At 44.0% G+C, this 21,175-nt stretch overlaps 1 protein-coding gene across 2 annotated transcripts in view; it reads left to right on the top strand.

Moving 5' to 3' along the window:
* Positions 1-997: 997 nt before the first annotated feature.
* The window catches only part of DOCK1 (dedicator of cytokinesis 1), a 323,879-nt gene continuing 303,701 nt past the window's right edge, over positions 998-21,175 (top strand). For both annotated transcript variants that reach the window (XM_063338334.1, XM_063338333.1), the window contains exon 1: positions 998-1,136. In XM_063338334.1, coding sequence (XP_063194404.1) covers positions 1,091-1,136 — 46 coding nt within the window. In that variant the 5' untranslated portion in view covers positions 998-1,090. The remainder of the gene's footprint in view (positions 1,137-21,175) is intronic.

Genomic DNA, 21,175 nt, shown 5'->3' with positions numbered 1-21,175 from the left:
CAGGAGCACAGGGGTTGGGGATCAGGAAGCTCATTTCCCTTGCTGCTTCTTTTGTAATCACATATTCCACCCTCTAATTAGCCAGGAGAGGTTAAGTTTGCAGTAGGTTTTTGATCCAGGTTTAGAAATCAGAAGGTTTCTCATTGTTATGGCCAAGGAAGGACTTATTCATGAATGGTGGGCTCATCAACATGGTAATACCCAAATGCTGGTATTGAACATTAGCAGAAACCTTGTTTTAGTGCCACATCTCTGGGAAGGAAGCAGAGAGAAACCCTCGAGGGCCAGGTGGCTGGAGAGATCACAGCAGGAGCCATAAAACAACCAAGAAACTGGCGATTTCCCAGCAGCAGACCCAGATCCCTCTGCCGGAGCTGCCTGGCAATGTGGCACTGAGGAAAGTCCTGTTGGTTTCATTACAGAGCTGGTTTTGCGTAGGTGAAACAACTTTTCTGGCAAAAGCAAGGCCAGGTGTACCTGGAACACAATGATACAATTAAGGAGACTGACAGAGCGGCACCACCCCGTTCGTTCCGCTTTCCTTTGTGTAGAAACCAGCCGGCACCCGGCCGGGTTTTCCTGGGACAAGGGGGCTGCGTGGGGACTCCGGCTCCTTTGCCCCCTCAGCGCTCCGCCGTCGGGGACCCACTGGGGCGGGCTGCCCGCCATCCCCCTCAGCGCCACGGGGACCCGCTGAGACGGGCTGCCCGCCTCCCTCAGCACCCCGGAGCCCGGGGGGAGATCCGCTGAGGCGATCTGCCCGCCGCCCCCCTCAGCGACCCGAGGCGCGCTACCCGCCGCTCCCCTCAGCACCCCGGGGCCGCGGACCCCCCCGAGACGGGCTGCCCGCCGCCCCCCTCAGCGCCCCGGGGACTCCCCACGCTCCTCCCGCCGCCGTCCGAGCGGGGCCGTCCGCCCCGCCATCGCCCGCCTCCCCCGCGGACGGGCCGGCCGGGGCTCCAGGCCGCTGGCTCCGCCCGCACCACATGACTCCGCCGTCGGGAGAAACTTTTCCCGTCCCGCGGTTGGAAAATGGCGGCGTAAGAGCGGGGCTCTCGCATCCCCGCCCGGTCCGGCCGCCCCCAGCGCCATGACCCGCTGGGTTCCCACCAAAAGGGAGGAAAAATACGGCGTAGGTGAGGACCGTCCCGGCCCCGCTCCCGCCTGTTGCGCTCCGCCTGCCCGCGGGGAACCCCCAGCCGCGGGCCTTCCCCCCCTTCCTCCCCGCCTCGGCTCCCCCGGAGCCGGTCTCCGGCGGCGGCCCGCTCCCCTCCCCGGGCCGGGGCCGCGCTTCCCCGCGCAGCAGCGACCGCCGGTTCCCCGCCGCCTCAGGGAACCGCGGGGCCGGGAGGGAGCGGGGTGGTCGGCCGGCGGCCCCCGCTCCCCGCCGGGCTTTGCTGAGGGAAAGTTTAGAAGTTGTCTGGAAACGCCGGGCAACCTGCGCTTGAGCCATCCTCGCGGAAAAAAAGTTGGCTTTTCTTTTTCTCCTAGATATCTTTTTTTTCTTCCCGAGTGCTACTTTGTGCGAATAGAAGAGGGCTTTGAGTTACTTTTACATTGGTTTCTTTTTTTTTTTTTTTTTCGCCTCTTCCCTGATGGCAGCTGAACAGGATACGCTCCCAGTGCGGGATCCTTGGTGGGAGCTGGGCAGCCCACCCTGCGCCATGGTGATGCCCCGTCTCCTGTGCCCCCTGGGGAGAGGCTGGGTTTGAGGCCACCAAGGGAAAAGGCTCTCCCTTTGGAGAGGCTGGGTCTGAGGCCACCAAGGGAAAAGGCTCTTCGTTGTGCGGGGAGTGTGATTTTCATACAGATGAGGGGTTTCCCCCTGCGCGCTGCTGTCCGGGGATCCATTTCGTACTCCGCTTCTTCCGTCCCTCTCAAACAGAGGGGGATTGTTCTCTGTAGTTAAAACGTCTCCGCTTTAATTAAACGGAACCAAACTCTGGTGTGGTTTTGGGCAATGTTGTGCCAAGAGGGCCCATCTTGATATTGAAGATGTTTCATTTTGGTCAAAAGTGTTTTTTAGTGGTTTTGGAGAAGAAAACTTCATTGGCATGAGTGAGAGCATTTGTCTTGGGGAAGGAAATAATAAATCTGACTATTGAATTTGGAAATACAAAGTCCAGTGCCTGCCACCATTCTCGGACTCTATTGGTTGTGAAGAACAATTTACTTTTCATATATAGCCACAGCTGAGCCTTATATAAACAGCGTGAGCAGGAAGAAGGGAGTTTCTGGGTCTAAGTAGAGCCCAAGTGAATTTTAGGAATTAATTTTAAATTCTGGGTGTACATCCCTAGAAAATGAGAGCATGACTCTTAAACGAATAGCAAATCCTAGACAGCCAGTTACACTGTGTGAGAGCTGGAGTAACACCAGTGCTGAGGAGGCAAGACAAATGTAAGAAAGTAAAAATACTACAGATGGCAGCTGCTCGTTAAGTTTTCCAAAATACCTGCTTCGTGTTGTGGGATGGGTAGGGTATTTCTGAAAGGCTGGAATGACTGAATCGTCACGTAGTATATGGTAGCTTTATAAATCAGTGCCACTCGAAAGCAAGTTCCTCTTTTGTAGGAACTTGTGTCCAATACTGTGGCGAAGGAGATTCCCCTGACCTGGGTTTCCAGGAATTGATGTCTTGGAAGTGCTTTTGAAAGGGTGAAAGAATAAGAAGCATGGAATAAACTATTTTAAAATACACTTCAAGTGTATTTGAATATCCAGTGTGGGAACTTGTACGTGTGGTAAGAGAACTAGACTTAAGTGTAATTTAAGGAAAAAAAATAATTGTTTCACAGTTTCAAAAAGCACAAGATTATGTGCTCAATTGGTGTTTTTTGTTTGGGTCCACTGCTCCGGAAAGAAGTTTGTCGTGGTTTTATAATAGGTTTGTTTTTCTGTGGTAGTTTCTTTTCTTTTTCCTGCAAGTTAGCTGAGAGGGGGGATCCTCGGCGAAATTAGCGTATTTCTCTGCTGAACTGCAGGGGGTGAGAGTCGAAAGTAGCTGTGGTGTTGCAAGGAGATAAAATCATATTTAGAGCTAATTGAAGGTTGCAATTCACTGGCCCGTGCTATGCTGTTGGATGCTGTTTTGGGAGCTTCTTTTTGGTGTCGCTGGGTTTCCTCCTTAGCAAGGTGAATATTCAGTTTACTTGCATGTGTTTTACACATCTCTGTCTTGTTAAGAAAGGGCACTTCTGTACACTGCAAGACTTCTGGTGTTTTATTTTTTGCTGCTTCTGAAACTTTAAGGTTGTGGAGAATTGATGTAGCAGTTCCATAGACCCAAAGAGAAATGAGAAGGCACTGTTAAGGTGAACATGCTAATAAACAAGTATTTTTGTTCCTGACTATATACAATGGTCAGCCCTGGAGTCTGACAGTGGAACAGAAACATCTGCCTGTTCCCAAAAAATCGAACTGTTAATTGATTGATGTTAATTGGATTGCTAATTGAACCACCATCTTAGTCATACATGCATGTAATATACTTAGTGTGTACACTAAAGCAGAAATAACAGGAAGGTATGTATTGTTGTGGGTTATATTATTTATGTTGCAATTGTAGGAGCTCAGAAATGCCTGTATGTATACATAAGTGTGTGTGTGTATATATATATAAGATGTGTATATATGTAATATGCGCATGTGTATATATAATACATATATATACTTTTTTCCTCCTCTTGACTACTGTGTTCCTGTGCACAACTAAGCTTTCTTAACATCTCAAGTCCCAAAGACTTGCTGGCTGTGATGAAGTTGGAATAAATTACTGAAACTGTGGCAGGACACAGGTGTGTTAAGAAGCGCTCCTCCTGCTCAGCCCTTCCCACCTGGCATGGTGGGGTTCGCAGGTGATGCTGGATGTCCAGCACACGTGTAAACTGAACTTACTGCCTTAAAATGAGGAATGCTGTCGCGTAATGCATAGGCGTTATCTCAGCAGGCAGTTGTGAGCGTGACTCAGCTCCGCTTCCTGAGAGAATTCAGGGCTCGGCGTGCGGGGAGGTTGGATGAGGAATGGGTGTGGATATAATGGGATAATACATTTATTAGATTAATGTACGGGGAACCATCCAAAACAGGAAAACGATCAGCGTAACTGAAGTAGCTTTTCTCCACTCCTGATGCCATGTATCCTCCTTCGTCTCAATGCCTAGCTCTGTGTTTCATCTCCTTCCCCGTGCCGGCGGGGAGGCATGCGGTGGTGGTGAGATGGCCATGCGGGTGAGCGGCTTCCTCAGTAGGAACATGAGAGGCTTTCAGAGAGCCCCAGAAGCTGCTTATGTCTGCTGCGTACCCTCGATGTCCCAAGTGGCTGCGGAGTGTGGCTGCTCAGTCTTGCATTTCCTGCTTTTAGCGTGATGCGAAAATTGTAATTTTGTTGTTCTTCCTTATGCCAGTGGAGAGGAGATGTTATGAGCTGCTTTGGGAAGTCTGCGAGCCTGAATAGTGCTTCTGAGATAGCATAAAGTAGCTCTAGTACCTTCCAAATCCTCTTGACTTCTGCTGCTTGACCCTTTTCCTTTGGACTTAAAGCTGCAGTAAGAGGTAGAACTGGAGTTACTATGGTTACCAAAATTACCATATTTAAGATGCCATTGTCTTCAAAAGTATGTGCAGATATGGAGTAATTAGTCCACCACTGTGATAGTTTAATCTGTGGGTTTTTTTTTATTTTTAAAATAGGGAATTAGAAAAATAGTGCCACGTGTGTCTGTGCATGGTCACACGTAGAAGGAGAACTTCCTGGCTACAGGGCCTGTGCTCTCTGAGATCCTGTTAATTTTCAGGATGCTGACTCTACTTTCCTCTGCTACTCCTGATGAGTCAGTGGAAAACATGGATAATTGTGCTCGTGCTGTGATCAGAATGCCAGGCAAAGTGCTCCTGGCTTTGGACAGCTTCATAAATGCAAAGCCTTGATGAAGAAAGGGCTGGATATCTGTGCAGGGAGCTGCATTGGGTGTTACTACTTCAGGACAGCACGTGTTGCCTGGGTAGGTGCTGCCTAATGCCATGTATTAGGTCAAAGATAACGTTTATGTCAAGGACACCATTGTTTTAAAAATAGCCTGTACTTCTATGACTGTGTGTGTATAGTTGTTGCACTTCTATGGCATACCTAGGTGCGCTCAAGCTTTCCCCTGGGTAATCAGGGTGCTGCAAGTGCTTGAGATGGTCTGTGTCGTTCTCAGTCCTTAGCCACTATCGTGCAAGCTGCTCAGATACACCCTACACTGCGTAGGGTGTGTGTCTACACATACATTAATTAAAAAAAAAAACAAACAAAAAACAAAAAAACAAAACACAAAAATCAGCAACAAGCAAACAAAAACCCAGCCTGCAAACAAAAACCCAGCCCACAACCAAAATCAATTTTAGCGTGAGCCACACCAGTTGGGAGTTCCTGTATTTTTCCTTGTGCCTGGTGAGTTTTTATTGCACGTCATGACAGAGCGAATCATAGCTAGCCTGATTTAGATGCTTTGAAACAGCACTTTGGCCACATTTCAAGGTTAGGGTATTTTGGTGCCTCTCTTGAGACTGGGATAGCTTCTCAAAAGGTATATATGGAAGTATCTTCAGAAGAAATATACCTAGTTTTTTTATTATTAGGGGAGGGCTATAATGGGTTGGTGGACTGTGGCGATACAAACGTTGTGATACCTAAGTTTTGCAACTAAGTTTGTGCTCTTGTAATGGCTTTTCGAAAGGGGAGCATAGGGATTTGCTAAAAGCAGTGCTGTTGAAAGCACAGGAACCGCTATGGCAGAGCACTGCTGCTTTGCTTCTGCTGCTTGAGGGAGGACTGCAGCGGTTTGGGACAGATTTGAAGCTTTTGTGGAATCCTGGATTTACAATCCACAGCTGCGGTGAGTGGTGGTGGCACGTGGACACTCTTGTTCACTGAGAGAGCTGATGATCTTAAGCTTGCATATTCGTGCCTTAAAGTAGGGAAGAAAAGGTTTTTAGGAAACTGAAAAAGTTGCATCTTAAGATGCATTCCTAAGATGCATCACTAGGAATTGTAGTGACGCCGTGTTGCGGGTGATGTTTGGAGCTGTCTGGCAGGACAGGATGGTTACCTTTGTGCTGTTAATGACAGCAGGACCGAGCTCTGACATGTCCCAAACCAATGGCGTAAAAATGTCTATGCGGTATTTGCTGATGTATTTATCAGTATATTACCATTTTGAGAAAGCATGTGCAAATTCAGTCTCCTAGAGACAGCATACCCTGCTGTATGTCCAGATTAGAGTTTTATTTTGTGATTTCTTAAAACACCTTTTAATTCCCTGCTTGCTGATGGGATGCATTTCTGTTCTTCCCTGTCCCTGGCATCACGTGAAGCAGAGGTAAGGGACTGGTAGATGAAGTGTACTTCTTCCTAAATGAATGACTTTAATTTGACCGTAGGCATGTGCTCGATTATGCTCAGTTTACTCAGCAATCACTATTGCTCTCTGTCAATAAACACTTGTTGCAAGCAACAGATTGGAGAGGGTAAAGATACCGGAGAAGTGGAAGCAAGCATGTGCTCCTCTGTTTGGTTTTATCGAGGTCAGTGAGAACACTGCAGACTGGGATTGTTCTGAGAAATGATTCCTGTAGGGATTTACTGGATTTTTTTTTTCCTCATAGAGCACATACTGACTTCCTATAGGAAGCTGGCTACCCACGAGCCTAATACAGAGCATTTATTTAACTCTGCAGAGAAGGTTTTCGGTCAGTTCAGGAATTTTTCAGCTATTAATTAACATATTTTTCCTAGAAAATGAAAGGGGAGGGGCAATTTTCACAAGATGAGGATTTACGCTTTACATCATATGCAAGTATGGAAGTGACAGCAGGACAAGTTCCTGATTTAATGTTTTTGGTTTGGTATTAATTCAGGGGGAAAACCATTTCTGAATTGCCATTTAAATTTCAAGTGGTACCTTGGTGGGTTCTGTAGTTTTCCTCTTTATCTCTCATTACCACAAATGCTTGATTTAGGTGCTCTGATACGATCTTAATTTTCGACTGTTTGCTGTACTTGGCACAGCCTTCTTTGTGTTATAAATGCATTTTCCTTTCTGCGTAGACAAAGCTTTCGAGGAAGGGGAACGTAAACTGGATGCAACCTGAAGTCAAACCAACATCTCCAGGAAGCCTTTCTGTCAGCTTGCAACTAGAGGCATAAGTGTTGCATTATTTTTTTCTTTGAAATATTTGTGTTTCTGGAGTTTGTCCAGTGTTGGCTGTAGAGCACATGCAGGATGTGCTTTGTCTAATCCTTTAGTAGTCCTTCAGGACTGAAATCCAATACATCTTGTTAAATACCCGTAGATGTGTCCGACTTTAGATAAATAGCTGAAAGCTGACTTATATTAATGAATCGAAGCTCAAATGAGGAACTAGTGCTAATCCAGTTTTAAAGTATTTACTCTATTAAAGATGTCAGTCTTACCTCTCTTCTGCTTGCTCCCAGCCTGAAATGTTCACAACACAGTCGTTGGCAGCTCCTCACCATCTATGAAATACACGGCCTGCTCTTCTTCGTGGGGCTTTCTTGACAGGGCGGCGGACTACTGAAAAATTAGCTTTTTTTTTTTTTTTTTTTGTAAATGTAAAAACATTTTTAATTCTGTTTTCTGTCCTGTGGTAGATCCCAAGGCTATTCTAACAATAGTAATTTTCTGAATAATGCTTTAATGAATTCCTTAATGAGTTACTGGAATACTTTCCTCCTTTAGCTTGGGAGGGAAATTGAAATCATGCCCTATCTATACCGGAAGAGTATTAAAAAAGGGATAATTCTTGTAATTCTGAAACTTTATCTACACTTTCAGGCTGTAGTTGTGAAAACACTTATATATTTATAGTATTATTTATCTTCCCATGTTTATGTAATTTGTGCATTAAATCTGATTTCTGATGTAAAGACTTGTAATACAAGAAGCAGCAGTTGCTGAATTTCAGTTTCATCAGCAAAATATGAAATATCTCTGGAAATATTTTTCCACTCCATATAGCTTTTTAACTAAACTGAAATAATTACATTGACAACTATTATGTGTAATCATGTATCCATATTCATAACAAAACAAACAGATGGATGAATAACTGAAGTAACTATTGGCCAAGATACTTGAATTTGATATTTTTTTTTAATAATATTTCATAGCACTGCTGCTTTATTTAGAGTACTGTTTATATTATTTTAGCACAGACCTTTTTATAACATGTTTTCAGAGGTTTGTGGTGGCTGATTTTACCACAGGGTGTTGGAGTTGCAAAATGTCTTTCTGTCACCCAGTAGAAAATATAAGCAATGAGCGATACAGGGTTTGCTGTGTAATTTATGAACACAAGTGGAAGTAAAAGAGTGCATAATTGGTACCTATGCTCGTAGGCACTCGGTTTCTTATGATGCTCTTCTGTACATTTCTAGTGCTGTAGCAGCTGTGTCACTTTAACATTTTTACTACACAAATTAATCAATACTGAGCTTGAAAACCTGCTTGAGCAACTCCCTTGCTGAGCGAGGTGCAGGGGTTTCGGGAGGGTGCTGTAGGAAAGGAGTCCCTGAGGAGTGCCCTGGGTGGATGGCATCGTTGGGGGCATTGTGGAGAATTGTCTTCCTCATGGAGGAGCCTCTTGGCTTGACGTGGTGAGTTCCTACTTGATTGCCCGCAGAGCTTGGTGGAGGCACAGCTCCTGAGCAGCTTTGAAAATACACATCAGACAGTGCAGGTGGGCACTTAGGATTTGTGAGAGCACACGGACCGTGACGTGCCCGAGAGCCACTTCAAGCATCCAAATACCTTTTGGAAGTCCAGCCTTGGGTGTTTGTGTTTGCTCTGCCTGCCTTGTCCTTCTTCTCGAAACAAAGCACGGAAATACTGACATCACTTGATTTGAAGTTGAGCGTAATAAAATAACATATGTTTAGGGAAGGTAGCTGAATAGCCTCTGGGTCCCAGGAGGAGGTAGTCGCTGCCAAACGGAGTTGATGATGCTGGACCATACCCAGACCTGATGCACAAGGACCTTCAACTGTGCTCTATTAGTAGAGGAGGGCTTTCATAACTTCCATGCATGGAATTAAAAAAAAAAAAAATTTCAGAAGGAGTAATATGGCAAACCCTGTCACTGGCGATTCCTGTGATCCCTGCATAAGGCTAAAAGGAGTCATTGGAAGGCGGCAGGGGTACAGGATCATGGAAAGCTCTGCTGTTACCTGTGTCTCCAGCAGCATGCCTGTCTCCCAGCTGATGCTTTAGCCTTTAGCATCCTCCTAACCGTGCCATCTGGTCTACAGGAAAAAATGATGGCCGTAGGGAATGGTTCAGTGAATGGAGGTGGGTGCTTTTGTTGAGGAGTTGCTTCAGCTTCAGCATGGTGTGTGTATAGCGTTGTCTGTAGTGAGAGCTGTGTATCAGAAATGAAGTGAAATGAAAGCAAGTGGTAATGTAAAAAGTATTCCTGTAGCGGACCCTGAAACAGGAAATATCTCAACACTGAGCCAGATGGAAGTAGCTGATGAAAACTTGAGTTTCCAAGTCTTGACACAGATGGTGAACAATTTAAAGGGACGCTTGCTTTAAAGAAAAAAATCTGCTGTGCATATGACTCCAGTGAACAAATCATGACCCTGAAACGGCTGCGGATTGTCAAGGCAGTGACTTGGAATGTCCTATAAATGCTGTCTTCTGTTGCACTGCAGTTGTAATGACTAGGAGATACGGTTAAGCATGTCACTTGGGTCGGGAAAGTTAATAGATAAGGTTCTGTGGGAACCTTTAAACTTTCTCTTGACTAAACTTTTTTCTCCCAAAATATGAGCATATGAATAAAAATGGAAATCATGATGGCAAGGAGTGGACTTTTTAATTTTACTTTAATTGTTACTGTTTATTAAGTAATGGAAAGAGCTAAAAGAGGGTTTGTTCATTGGCTCTTGTTTGATTGGTGTGGACGTCCTGTCAGTCCATGGATCTGAAGCTTTCTCACTGCCTGGTTATTTTCCTTTCTACGTTTTTTAATGTGTCATACACTTCTTAATTTTTAATGAAATCCAAGCTTTTTTCTTTATTTCTCATATATTGTGCTTATACACCAGTTTTCTGCGTGCATCACCTGTTGTCTTGTTGTTCTTAATGGAATTCCTTCCTTCCTACTCACCTGGGCACCCCTGTTTCACCTCTTGCGTTGACGGGAAATGTTGGTTGTGTCTCCATCCATCCATAGCCTTCCTGATGCTTCTTTGACCAAGAATCTTAGGTGGAATAGACTTGGGAGGCTTTTTTTTTCCCTCTCCTCTGAGGTTGGTGTGGTGGTGTGGTTTTGGGGTTGGGTGTGGGTTTTTTTTGGGGGGGGAGAGGGGGCGTGTTATTTTGCTTGTGTGGTGTGATCTCTGTGAAATTTCCAATGTAAAGGGTAAGTGGTAAAAATGGCTTTACTCATAGTGTTTTTAGTAAGTTGGTTTAAAAATAAGTGGTTTGTGGTTTTTTTTTTTTTTTAGTTTAGTTTTGGAGGTATTTGGGCTTCCGTTTCAAATCTCAGTTACTCTGTAGAAGGTGTGTCTTCGGTATGGCAGTATCTAACTCTGCCTCCTTCCTCGACAGCCTGTCAGCAATGCCTTTAGCTCTAGTCTTCCACCTTTCTGTGACCTTGTCAAGTCTGTTCTGCGCTTTTTTGTGTCTCTTTGGATGCTGCTCACTACCAGTTGGGCATAAAGAAGACAACCTTTTTCTCACAGACTTCCCAGGCCATGGGCAGCGGTAAGCAAAGAGCAACTCACAGTTCCTGTAAGACTGGGACTTGCTCGCAGACACAGCGGGTGGCATTGACTTCTTTTTAAAATGAGTTTAGTGACATATGACATAGCACTGGAAGAGACTGAGGCAGTAGATAAAGATCCCTTTCCCAGAGTTTTCAGTTATTGAGCTCTTCTGGTGAGAAAGCAGTTGTTCTTGCTCACAAGTTGAGTGGCTAGAGATGAGAACAGATATTTTTTGTGGCACAGAGGTATTTCTTAGGCAGTAGTTTCCATAGTGAGTGAGTCAAATGGGACAAAACAGCAACCCCAAACTTTTGATGGAGAGCCAAATATTCTTTTGGTATTTATTATATTACACTTTGTTTGTTTGTATCTGTTGGTTTTGTTCTTGAGTGTTTCACTGTAACTAAGAGTCTAAAAGGATTAAAAAAAGCATTAGACATTTATCTGGATAATAGAGACATCTGCAGTTACATTAGATTGGATGGCTTTAATGCTGAGCATTACTGTCCTAAGCAGCTCCAGGACTGATAAGGTGCTGCTAGATGCGGGAATTCGTTTTAGTGCTGGCTAATACAGAGTTGCCTGCCGTAAGGTCTCGGTGTGTCTCTAAAACGCTGATTATGGGAACTGGACTTTAGGTTCCATTTAGTCCAATCTGGTCTCTCTCCTGGTGAATCGCACTACTGGGATGTTGATACAGGTAGCACACATGCAAGTTTTAATGCAATTATAACAAATCCTTCGTTAAACCAGGGCCACATTTTAATCGTGCCGGCGATGAAGACGGGGAGTTAATCTTGTAGTCAGTGTACGCTGCCCACATAGTATGAAGAGTATCCCATTAGCAAGGTTTTATTTGGGAAAAAAACTACTTAGAGAAGCAAGAGAGTCTTTGAGGAGTGCCTAAAGTAGCTTGCTTCAAGCTCTGTGGGGTGGGAATTCTTATTCCTAAAAAACAAAGCAGTGGACTGAATATAGCCAGATAAGCACTTTTTAATAAAGGCTTGGGAGAATTAGTCAGTTGCGGTACTGTTTACATTTTTAGGAGTTTTGTGTGGGTTCAGCTTGTGTTTGATTCTCTAGTTGAATGTATTCTTGAAATGATTTATTAACAGATTTCTATCAAGAACTTTCACTGCAAAAGAGGCCTCTGTTTATTTACTGAACTGTGATAACCAAGTGATTTAACTGCTTCAGATTTGTACCTTGAATACAGAAAGTACGGTTTGGGCTTAATGCAGCAGTTGCTGGTTTCTGCAGTTAGAGCACACGAAGGTGAACGTGTTCTTGGCTGAACTCTGAAAGAAGTTTTAGTACTATTAGGGCTTGAATATGAAACATTTTGGGATAACTGTAAGCTTTTACAGTCCAGGCGTGATACCATCTATAATGCAGTGTGCTGATCTGGGAGCTGTTCTTACATCAAGATAGAAACCCTTAAGATTAGGAGTTCGTGTAATAGTGTCTCGATGCTTCCTTAACATTTACATGAGGAACGTGGAAAATATAAAATAGTTTTGCATAGGGCAAATAGAGTAATTGAATACCAGCTCAAGTGTTGATATAAGATGGGGAGGATAGTGATAGCGTTGAGAAAGGACTGAGTAAACTTGGTAAAAAGTGAAATACTGGTGAACATTAGTGAAGCCTTGGGCTCTACCATCGTGTTTCCCTGCTTTACTGCATCTGCACATCGCAGGCATTTCTGTTGTTACCTTTGCATGCAGCAACGCAGTCTTGCTCTTGGGACACTAACGGACCAAGAAACAGTTTTACAGCTCATACTGTTTTTCTGCAGAGCACTGAAGGCTCCTAGTCAAGAGGAGAAAGTTGAATTCCTACAGGAAAATGGCACAATTGCTCTCCCCCTCCATGCCCTTTTCGACACGACTGCGGACACGAATCCCACTGCAGAATGGTCCATGTGTCTCGTGGGATGTTTTCACCAAACTTAGCCAGAGCAAATGTCTGTTGATTTGTATACTAAAAATGAGTTGTTTTGCTGGACATGGGAACTTCAATTAAGCGTACTAATGTGCTAGCTACCGTTAGTTTAGTTTTGTTTTGAGGTAGAGGTCCTGAAAGTACTGAATAAGTTGAATAGTCGAGAAAGAACCACTTGCTATTAGACTAATGGAGTATTTTTACAGTGGGGAAAACAAATGTTTTAAGGTACAGGTGGTTGTGGAGGACAGATACACTGTCCGGTTTAGCACAAGCTTGTGCTACCAGTTAGTTTCCCAAATAGAAACGTTTGAGCAGATGCAGTATCTGCTGTGTTGCTTTGGAAATCATTATAAGGAAATGGTTCTCCTTAAGCCTTTGTTTCCAACGGAGCAGTGCTAGAAATGGCACTGATCTGCTCCTCCGGCCAGGAGCTGGCCCTTGCCTCCTCTGTTGGCTGGCCCTACCCTGGGCTACCAGCATGCCTGTGCTCTGTCCTAATGCTTCCCCTCTTTTCAGCAAAGATTTGGAACGATGCTGGAAGATAACATGTGAAAAAGAAAGAAGAGTTAAGATATTTTTTTTTTCTTGTAGCAGCAGGTTGGCAAATTACTGCTGGGTTAGTGGCACCTTAGACACCCTACTAGCATTAATATACATGGCCATCAGTGGCGTTTTTAAAATACGTTCTCTCCCGGTGGTTATGCTTCGGAAGTGAAGTGTTCTGGCCTTGAGCTATCCTGAATTAATGGGGGTGGCTCTGAGGCTCGGGGAGTAAGGGTAGTAGTTATAAGGGTCGCCTTTGAGGGATGTCCTAGCAATGGGGAAGCAAATTGGTTGGTAGGACGGGACTCAGAGACTGCTGGTGGGACGTTCTCATCTGGGAATTTCCGACGTTCGTTTGTGATAGATTATTAGGCTAGATTGACTTTAATTAGACTAGAAAAGGCTTTAGAATGATCAAATTAACTTATAGTTAAGTGTTGTGAGTATAAATGTAGGTTGCTATTGTGTAAAAAGGTGTGGAATTCAGCGTCTGTAAGCAGAGCTTTCAGGTATTCCTCTACTCTGCCTTTCCCCACTTCCCAGAAATTTGTGTATTTGATTTATGGAGAGAGTAAAATGTGATGCTGGGCTTTTAAAGAATAGGAATACCATATCGGTTACGTTTCCTTCACCCTATTTCTTCCAGAATGAACCTAAAAATGAGTAAGGGTTCAAAGGATTCCCCTTAGGTGGGGAACGTGGAGTTTGTACGGATACGAGCTGCCTCTGACAGCGCTGTAAGGAAACCCTGTTTCTAGTGGAAGGGGTTGATGATGAGAGACCGATTCCCAGCAGCCTGGAGCGAGCCGGACAGTGACTCTTTGTTGAGGCTAGCTGCCGAGCCAACTCTGTCACTCTTCTGAAAGTGGCACGAGGCATGTGATTTCTTACTGGTCTGGAGAAAAACAATTTTTCCCTGTTTTTGCAAAATGCCGCTCTTATCTTTTAATGCATTCAGAGCTGTTTGACTCGCTTCCATGGTTACATTTTTACATTGGTTCTGGTATAAGATACAACTTCAGGAAAAATATCACGCGTTCCCTATTTCTGCAATAGCCTAGCTGTTGTGGAAAAGAGGAAGCATTGGTGGATCAAACTGTGGCTCTTAGCAGGTAATTCTTCTCTCTGACTGTTATTTCTAAGAAAGCGGGACAAGTTCCTCAGGGGTTATTTGACTCTGGATCCGTGCTCTTTTCTCTGTAGTTCTTGCTCTTGGAGACAGCTTGAAGGACTGAGAGACAAATAAGGTGATGGCAAGTAGAAATAAATTGAGTAAAGCTTGATGTGTGAAAAGCCTAAAACTCCTAAAACTCCTTCTCTTCTCTTCCCCGCTCCATAAGTTTCCTGAGAAAGCAGTGGAGGAATTCTGATTTTTTTTTTTTATATATTTTTCTTTTTTCTTTGTAGAAATGCTGAGGAGGAAGAACAGTAGGGAATGAAATCTTCTTCCCATCGCCCCATTTTCCCATTGCTTTAGGCTTTTTGCTCTGCATCATCAGCTCTATATTTCAGTGAATAGTGTCTTGCAGGGATCATTTTTTTGCTAACTATTTCCGCAGTAGTGTGATAGCAGTTTTATTGTGTTGAACTTGATTTTTATAGTCATTGAAATGACTATTAAAATATAGCTGTGACATTAAGCTCACTGCTATAGAAAGGCTTAGTAAAAGACACCCTCTGAGCAAAATTACGTTCAGTGCAATAGAGACCTGCTGCAGTGGCAAGGGAAAAGCTTGAAGCAGGGGACTGATGCGTCAAGCGTCTTTAGATGGAGCCAAGATGCGTGTGGTGTGGATTGTTTTTGTTAAAATCCTCATGCAGATATAGCTGGGCTTCATTCTTGCTGTTTTTTGCCTAGCAGCAGGAGAAAGCCGAAAAGGTATTTTCGTAAAGGTTCTGCTGCCTCCCGTGAAGGATGAAGGTCCTGAGGAACTGACTGTGTCCATCGTCCATGAGCAGTCTTCTACCCAACCCGTGTAAGAGGTGCTGTTCGCAGTCACTTGGGCAGCTATATGCCTTGCTTAAGCACCGACTTGTGGTTGAACATTGGTGCCTGTGCAGACTTCGACCATAATTTGTGCTGGTTTAGCCTGGAGCAGTGGATTAGCAAGGACTTTAGGGTTTGCTTGTGTTGTGTGTGTGACTCTATTATAGTCCCTTTCATAAGCTGGTTTTAAGGTTGAGCTTGTTGCAGTTGGGGATATTTGCACCTGGTTCTGTGTTTGGTAGGACAGTTTTGAACTGCACTGCTCTATTCGGGACTTTCTCCTAAGGCTGCAGTCGGTGTCTGTTGAAGTTGATGCTGTTGCCCTCCCGTGCTTGGCCACATGCTGCTGCCTTCACTGTTCTGCCGTTGCTGGTTTTCCCCGGTTGCTCAGAGTTATTTACAGAGCTATTCCAGAAAAAGCGTTGATGTTTTGAGCTAGTTGAACTCCTTGCAAGTGTTGGCTGAGGGCTGAGGTGGGCGGCAGCGCTGGTGCAAGGGAGGGGGCAGGGACGTGCAGCTGGAGGCCCATCAGCCAGGAATGGGTGGGGAGCCACAGTGCTGCCAGCTTCGGTCACTTACTATCTCTTGGGGAACCTCTGTCTAATGATACGGCCTGATGTTGACTCATGACCGGTTCATACACATTTGATCTTCTGCCAGCATTGACCGTAAGCTGAACAAGTTCCTCCTCCCCTCCAGTGTTTAACTCTCTTCCTTCCTCCCTTCCCATGCCCAGCATGGGGTGCATTTTATGCATAGCAATATTGAAGGTTTTGCAAATTTTGCAAAGGCTTCAGGTAGAGGCTGTTTTGAATTTCAGTTACTTAATAGCATCAAAGTCCTTTCTTCATGTGCACAGTGGTAAGCATAATGCTGTCTTTGCCACCCTTGAGGATGTTGCCTGTAGGCTCACCATAGCAAGAGCCAAGTTATCACTTAGTGACCCCCCCCAGTGAAATGTAGGAAATTCAAGGGAACATCGAAACTCACTCACTTTGTGATTCTGCATTACCAGAAGACAGATGCCAAGGCATCTGCCTCTCGATAATGTTTGCTGTTTGTCTAAATCAGCATCTTGTTTTTCTACAAAAGCCAATCTTAAGAGCTTGGGGTGGTATGATTACTTCTTGCATACAACGTGGTTCAGTTAATGTACTTTTTAATATTAAAAATCGATTTGAATGTTCTTGATTGTGCTTCTTGTTAGCTATGCATTATGGCACATTATTAATGCTGCTATAGTGAATAATGATATCTTTTTTTTTTTTTAAACACTAGTTTCAGCTTTATACCCTCAGTACTTAGTGGTGAAGTACTCTGAATGCAGATTAAGTAGCAAGAAGGAGGAGGGAGAAAGCTGTTAAGAGTGAGTTGGCATCGTACTTCATTAGCTCCCTAAAAATAAAGTATCTGTCTTAAAAGGGGGAGGAGGAGGAAAGCAAGACTTGAACTTGGTTCTTGGAAATCTTGGATAGGTCCAGAAGTCTTTATTTATTTATTTTATTTAAAGTCAGTGCAGAAAGAACAAGTATGCATCTTGAGCTATGCCTGCAGGATTCAGCAACAGGGTGGTTACACTTCTGGAAGGCAACATGACTTAAGTTTGGGCCTTGCTTTGGATTTATGAAGTTTTTTCAGCTTATTAATTCATGTTGGGTAGAGATAAGACATCAGATGTGTTGCGAAACATATTGCTCCCCTGCGTTGCCATCTGTTATAAAACTTGATGTGTCTAGTTATGTTTATAGAAGCTTGGGTGGCCCTTTGCTCTTTCTAACCTGTGCTCAGCTGAGAGTCAGTGCTGCACCTGTGCTTAGGTTCTCCTCTAAATTCTTGTCAGATGTCTTGTGTAGTTCAGGAAGGAGAGGCACTACTCCTGGGCTTGCATGGGAGTAGTTTCCAGATGAACCATTTTTATTTTTCCCCAGGTATTTGCAGCTTAGGTGGAGGAGGGGGAACGGGAATGGTCTCCATTTGTAAGGGAAAATGAGAATGAATCTTTACCATCTACTTAAACTTGCTGGATTTGGTCTAGTCTTGCTGGAGAGATACCTGCAATAAGTCATGTTCGTGGATTTAATCAGTAAGATTTAGTGTGTTACCGGGGAGGAGGAACCATCAGCTATATTTTCCTTGTTAGGTTGGTGGTAACCGTTCAAGCCTAAAAGTTTCTTCAGACTTCTCCACTGTTTAGGAAATTCATTTTCTGTGAATGTTTGGATGACGCAGTAACTGGAATATTGAGAAAGAACCATGAACTGAGCTTGGTGAGACCAAGAATGACAAAATACAGGGTGCAGCTCCTGACTTGCACACTTCTTTTTTTTCCTTCTTCCTTCTCTGTTAGCCTCAGCTGTAAAAATTGGAAACTTGTCTGGGTAAGTGACCGGGGACTAAGGAGTCTCATACTGAAGGCAGCCGCTTTTCTTTTAGAAAAAATAGGAGGAAAACCTTCAGGTTTCTTTTATTTTCAATACTAGAGAATTTGCAAGAGACTTTACTCTCACCTCCGCAGTTTCAGTCTGCTTTTTGGAAGAAGCACAGTTATGATTTGGGGATTCTTTTACAAGACAGTGTAAAATAAAGCTGATAATGTATTAAATGTGGTTTGCTTTCTTTCCGAAGTATGGAGTGATTAATACAGTCTCTAATGCAAAGTAATTCCAGGGAATATTACACTGTAACATTTTTATGGCATCTTAAGATATCTCACCTTTCATACAGCCAGAGAAAGCTTTTTCAGTATATATTGATGTTACCTTTGTTTCCTTTTTCCTTTTTGCCCCTTTGTCACTTCTCTCTAATTCTTCTAGTGTTCCACTCCTCATTTTTCTAATGCTTGTGGATTAATGAGTGCAGTTCTGTAGAGGTGTTTGTTTTGTATTCTTTAGCAGTAAATGGGTTTTTAGTGCAATTACTGTAATGCCCTATTCATTGTTCCTTTCTTTATCAACTCCTAGAGTTAAAAAAAATTGCTCTTTCTATGCCCACACTAATCCATTGCAGTTGGCACGTCAGTATTTTTGTGTCGATGTGCTTTGTGGCTGCGGTGGGAGGAGGAGGGGAGCAGGGAGAGCCTTTACCCGGAGAGTTGCTCGGGTGAAAGCATGGCTGATGAGGAAAAATATCTTTGGTGGTGCTGAAGCCTTCTGTCTGGTACGAGACTTCTGTCGGCATGAGAGGTGACTTCAGGATAGTTTTGTCACTCTGACTTTTTCTTTGTGTTTTCTCTTTTGCCGTCCTAGTTCTGCGTGTTATATCTCAGAGCTGAAACCCGGAGTTGGCTGACACGTTTGCTGGATGCTCCTCAGCCTTCCTGTCAGCTGACTCCACCTTGGCTAACTAACAGACATACTAAATCCACGTGCCGCCGGGTTTGTTCAGTGCAGATCTCAAGAGCCACATCCCACAACATGGTTGTCAAGGAAATATGGTTTATAGGTGTGATTTTGCAAATATAATAGGTCCCCACAGCTCTAGATTGAATTGGTCATGGTTAATGATGCCTAGAAATGGAAAATAAAGCTCTTTATTTCTTTGTCCACAACTTCGAGAAACTGTTGGGGTCATTCTCTTCTGCGGGCTAACCTTATCATTAGAAAACGTTGGTCAGATGCAGGTGTCTGGGAGGTGCGTTGCTCATGCCAGAGATATCAGAGAGCAGCTGCCCCCTTGATCTTCTCACGGGTCTTCTGCAGGGAGAGCAATCCTCTTCTCCGGGAAGGAAGTCGCCTTTACAGATGACTCCCTTGCTCATTTAAAGCTGATTGCCATATACTGGGTCTGTGAACCTGATACTTCATCTGTATTGCAGACCACAGGCCAGGCTGAGGGGACTCGTGCTGGGCTGCAAGTGCCTGAGCTGACTCCTGTATTCCTTCTGCGGGAAGGCAGCGTGTTTCTAGCTCAGAGAGCAGCATCGTTCCTGAGCTCCAGTGACTTTGGTATCTCTTCTGCATGATCTCTTGCTTTACCTCAGTCACAGATCTATCCCGTAAGGAGAAAATGCATTGTAAAGAGCATTCTTCTAAATGATAAGGGATGAGGGTATTCGGTTGCAGTGGAGGAGCTTGGCTGTGCCTCTTCAGCTGAAGTTTATTGAAGAGGAAAAAAAAATAAATATCCGTGCATGGATGAATGTGCATGGGGGCCTACAAGAAAACTGGAGAAGGACTTTTTACGAGGGCATGTAGTGATAGGACAAGGGGTAATGGCTTCAAACTAAAAGAGGGGAGATTTAGGTGAGATATTAGGAAGAAATTGTTTGCTGTGAGGGTGGTGAGCCCCTGGCCCAGGTTGCCCAGAGCAGCTGTGGCTGCCCCATCCCTGGAGGGGTTCAAGGCCAGGTTGGACGGGGCTTGGAGCAACCTGGGCTGGTGGGAGGTGTCCCTGCCCAGGGCAGGGGGGTTGGAACGAGATGATCCTTAAGGTCCCTTCCAGCGCAAACCATTCAATCGTTCTATGAAGAACATCAGGATACCGTATTGATGTTAACCATGAGGTTAAGTTGCACTGGCTAGGCCTTCGTCATAATTCTGTTGATGCTGAAGTAACCACGCTCCTTATCTTGCTTGTATGTTGTAGGAAAGGTTTTTGTAACTTAGGAAGCTGTCCCCTTTGCCAAAACAGCGAGCCTCGATTCGCAATTCAAACACAATGGGGAGGCCTAATGTTAGCTGGTGCAAATATCCCTAATGCTTCATTTAGCTTAGAGCTCTCCAAGCTAAAAATGTCACACTGAGAACCGGATTTTCCAAATGAAGCAAAATTTATTTTAGTAAAAAAAAAAAAAGTAAAAAATTTTTTGAAGTTCCACTTCAGACTGTTAAATATTTTAAATGGTGACTCAGAATACGGTTGATCAGACAAAATATAAACATGCCAGTTTCATGCTTTATTCCTCCAAATTTTGTCTTTTCCTTTAATTAAAGCCTTGTTGTTTGCTCCAGTCAAACATTTTATCTGTCATAACATCTTTTGATGTCACTCTATATAAAAAATTACGCTGAGAGGGAGTTATCTGCTAGCTTACATGGGAGTATGCAGTGTAGTTCAAGTCTTATTTTGTAATCACAGGGGTGGAATGCACTTTATAGTTACTTTGGTTGCTTGCTTCATGATCTGTCGATGCTGCTGCAAGCCAAAAATGTGATTATTTTTTTGTTCTTGTTGTCTGTAGACATATTTTTCACACATATGTATTTCTAAAGATAAATCTTCCATCCTTGGCCATTGCTCCTCACTCATTTCAGGACAGTGGGAGCTGTTGTGGGCCGTAATTACCACTTGGTCGCTGTTTGTCGTCTTCTGTCAAGAAAATTGGTCATTACAGTGAAGCTCCTGTTACGTGACCCTCCTTGTTATGACAGACACCAGTTAGCGCTCTTGGATATAAATTTTCATGCCTTTTATTTGTAGCTGCCTTTGATCCTTAGTGTTATTCTGTTTAAATGTTTGAGAAATGCTTAGCTGAAGTGTGAATTTGAGTACAGGACTGTTTTAAATCTGTCATAATGTGAATTTTTCCTGACTGGGATGTCTGGTACGAGGCAGCGAGATTGCTCATCAGGGTCCCGAAGGTGAAAGACTCGAGATAGATTCATTTTTGGACGTGTTTGGCACCCACAGGTCCTCTTGACTCTAGGGACAGCTGTGAGCGTTCAAGAGATGTAAACGAAGACCTGAAGGGTGGAGTTTGGTGCTGAGCTCCAGCCACGCAGGTCTGGAGGAGTTGGTATGGGCTGCGTAACTTTGTCTTCCCTGGTACGCGCAAAAACTTAACTGAAAACATTTCTAATGAGCATTACTGAGCAGACTGTCCCGTGTGCCGTGTACTTGCCATCATTAACATCCCTCTGCTCAGAGCAGTTCAAAATGTTAATTTTTGTTAATGTGGTTTTCACCGAACCCTCTCCTGCAGAATA

This window comes from Chroicocephalus ridibundus, chromosome 6 (genome assembly GCF_963924245.1).
Source record: "Chroicocephalus ridibundus chromosome 6, bChrRid1.1, whole genome shotgun sequence".
In the NCBI taxonomy this organism is placed as follows: domain Eukaryota; kingdom Metazoa; phylum Chordata; class Aves; order Charadriiformes; family Laridae; genus Chroicocephalus; species Chroicocephalus ridibundus.
The sequence above is the reverse complement of the archived record's forward strand: the minus strand, read 5'-3'. Positions and strand labels throughout refer to the sequence as shown.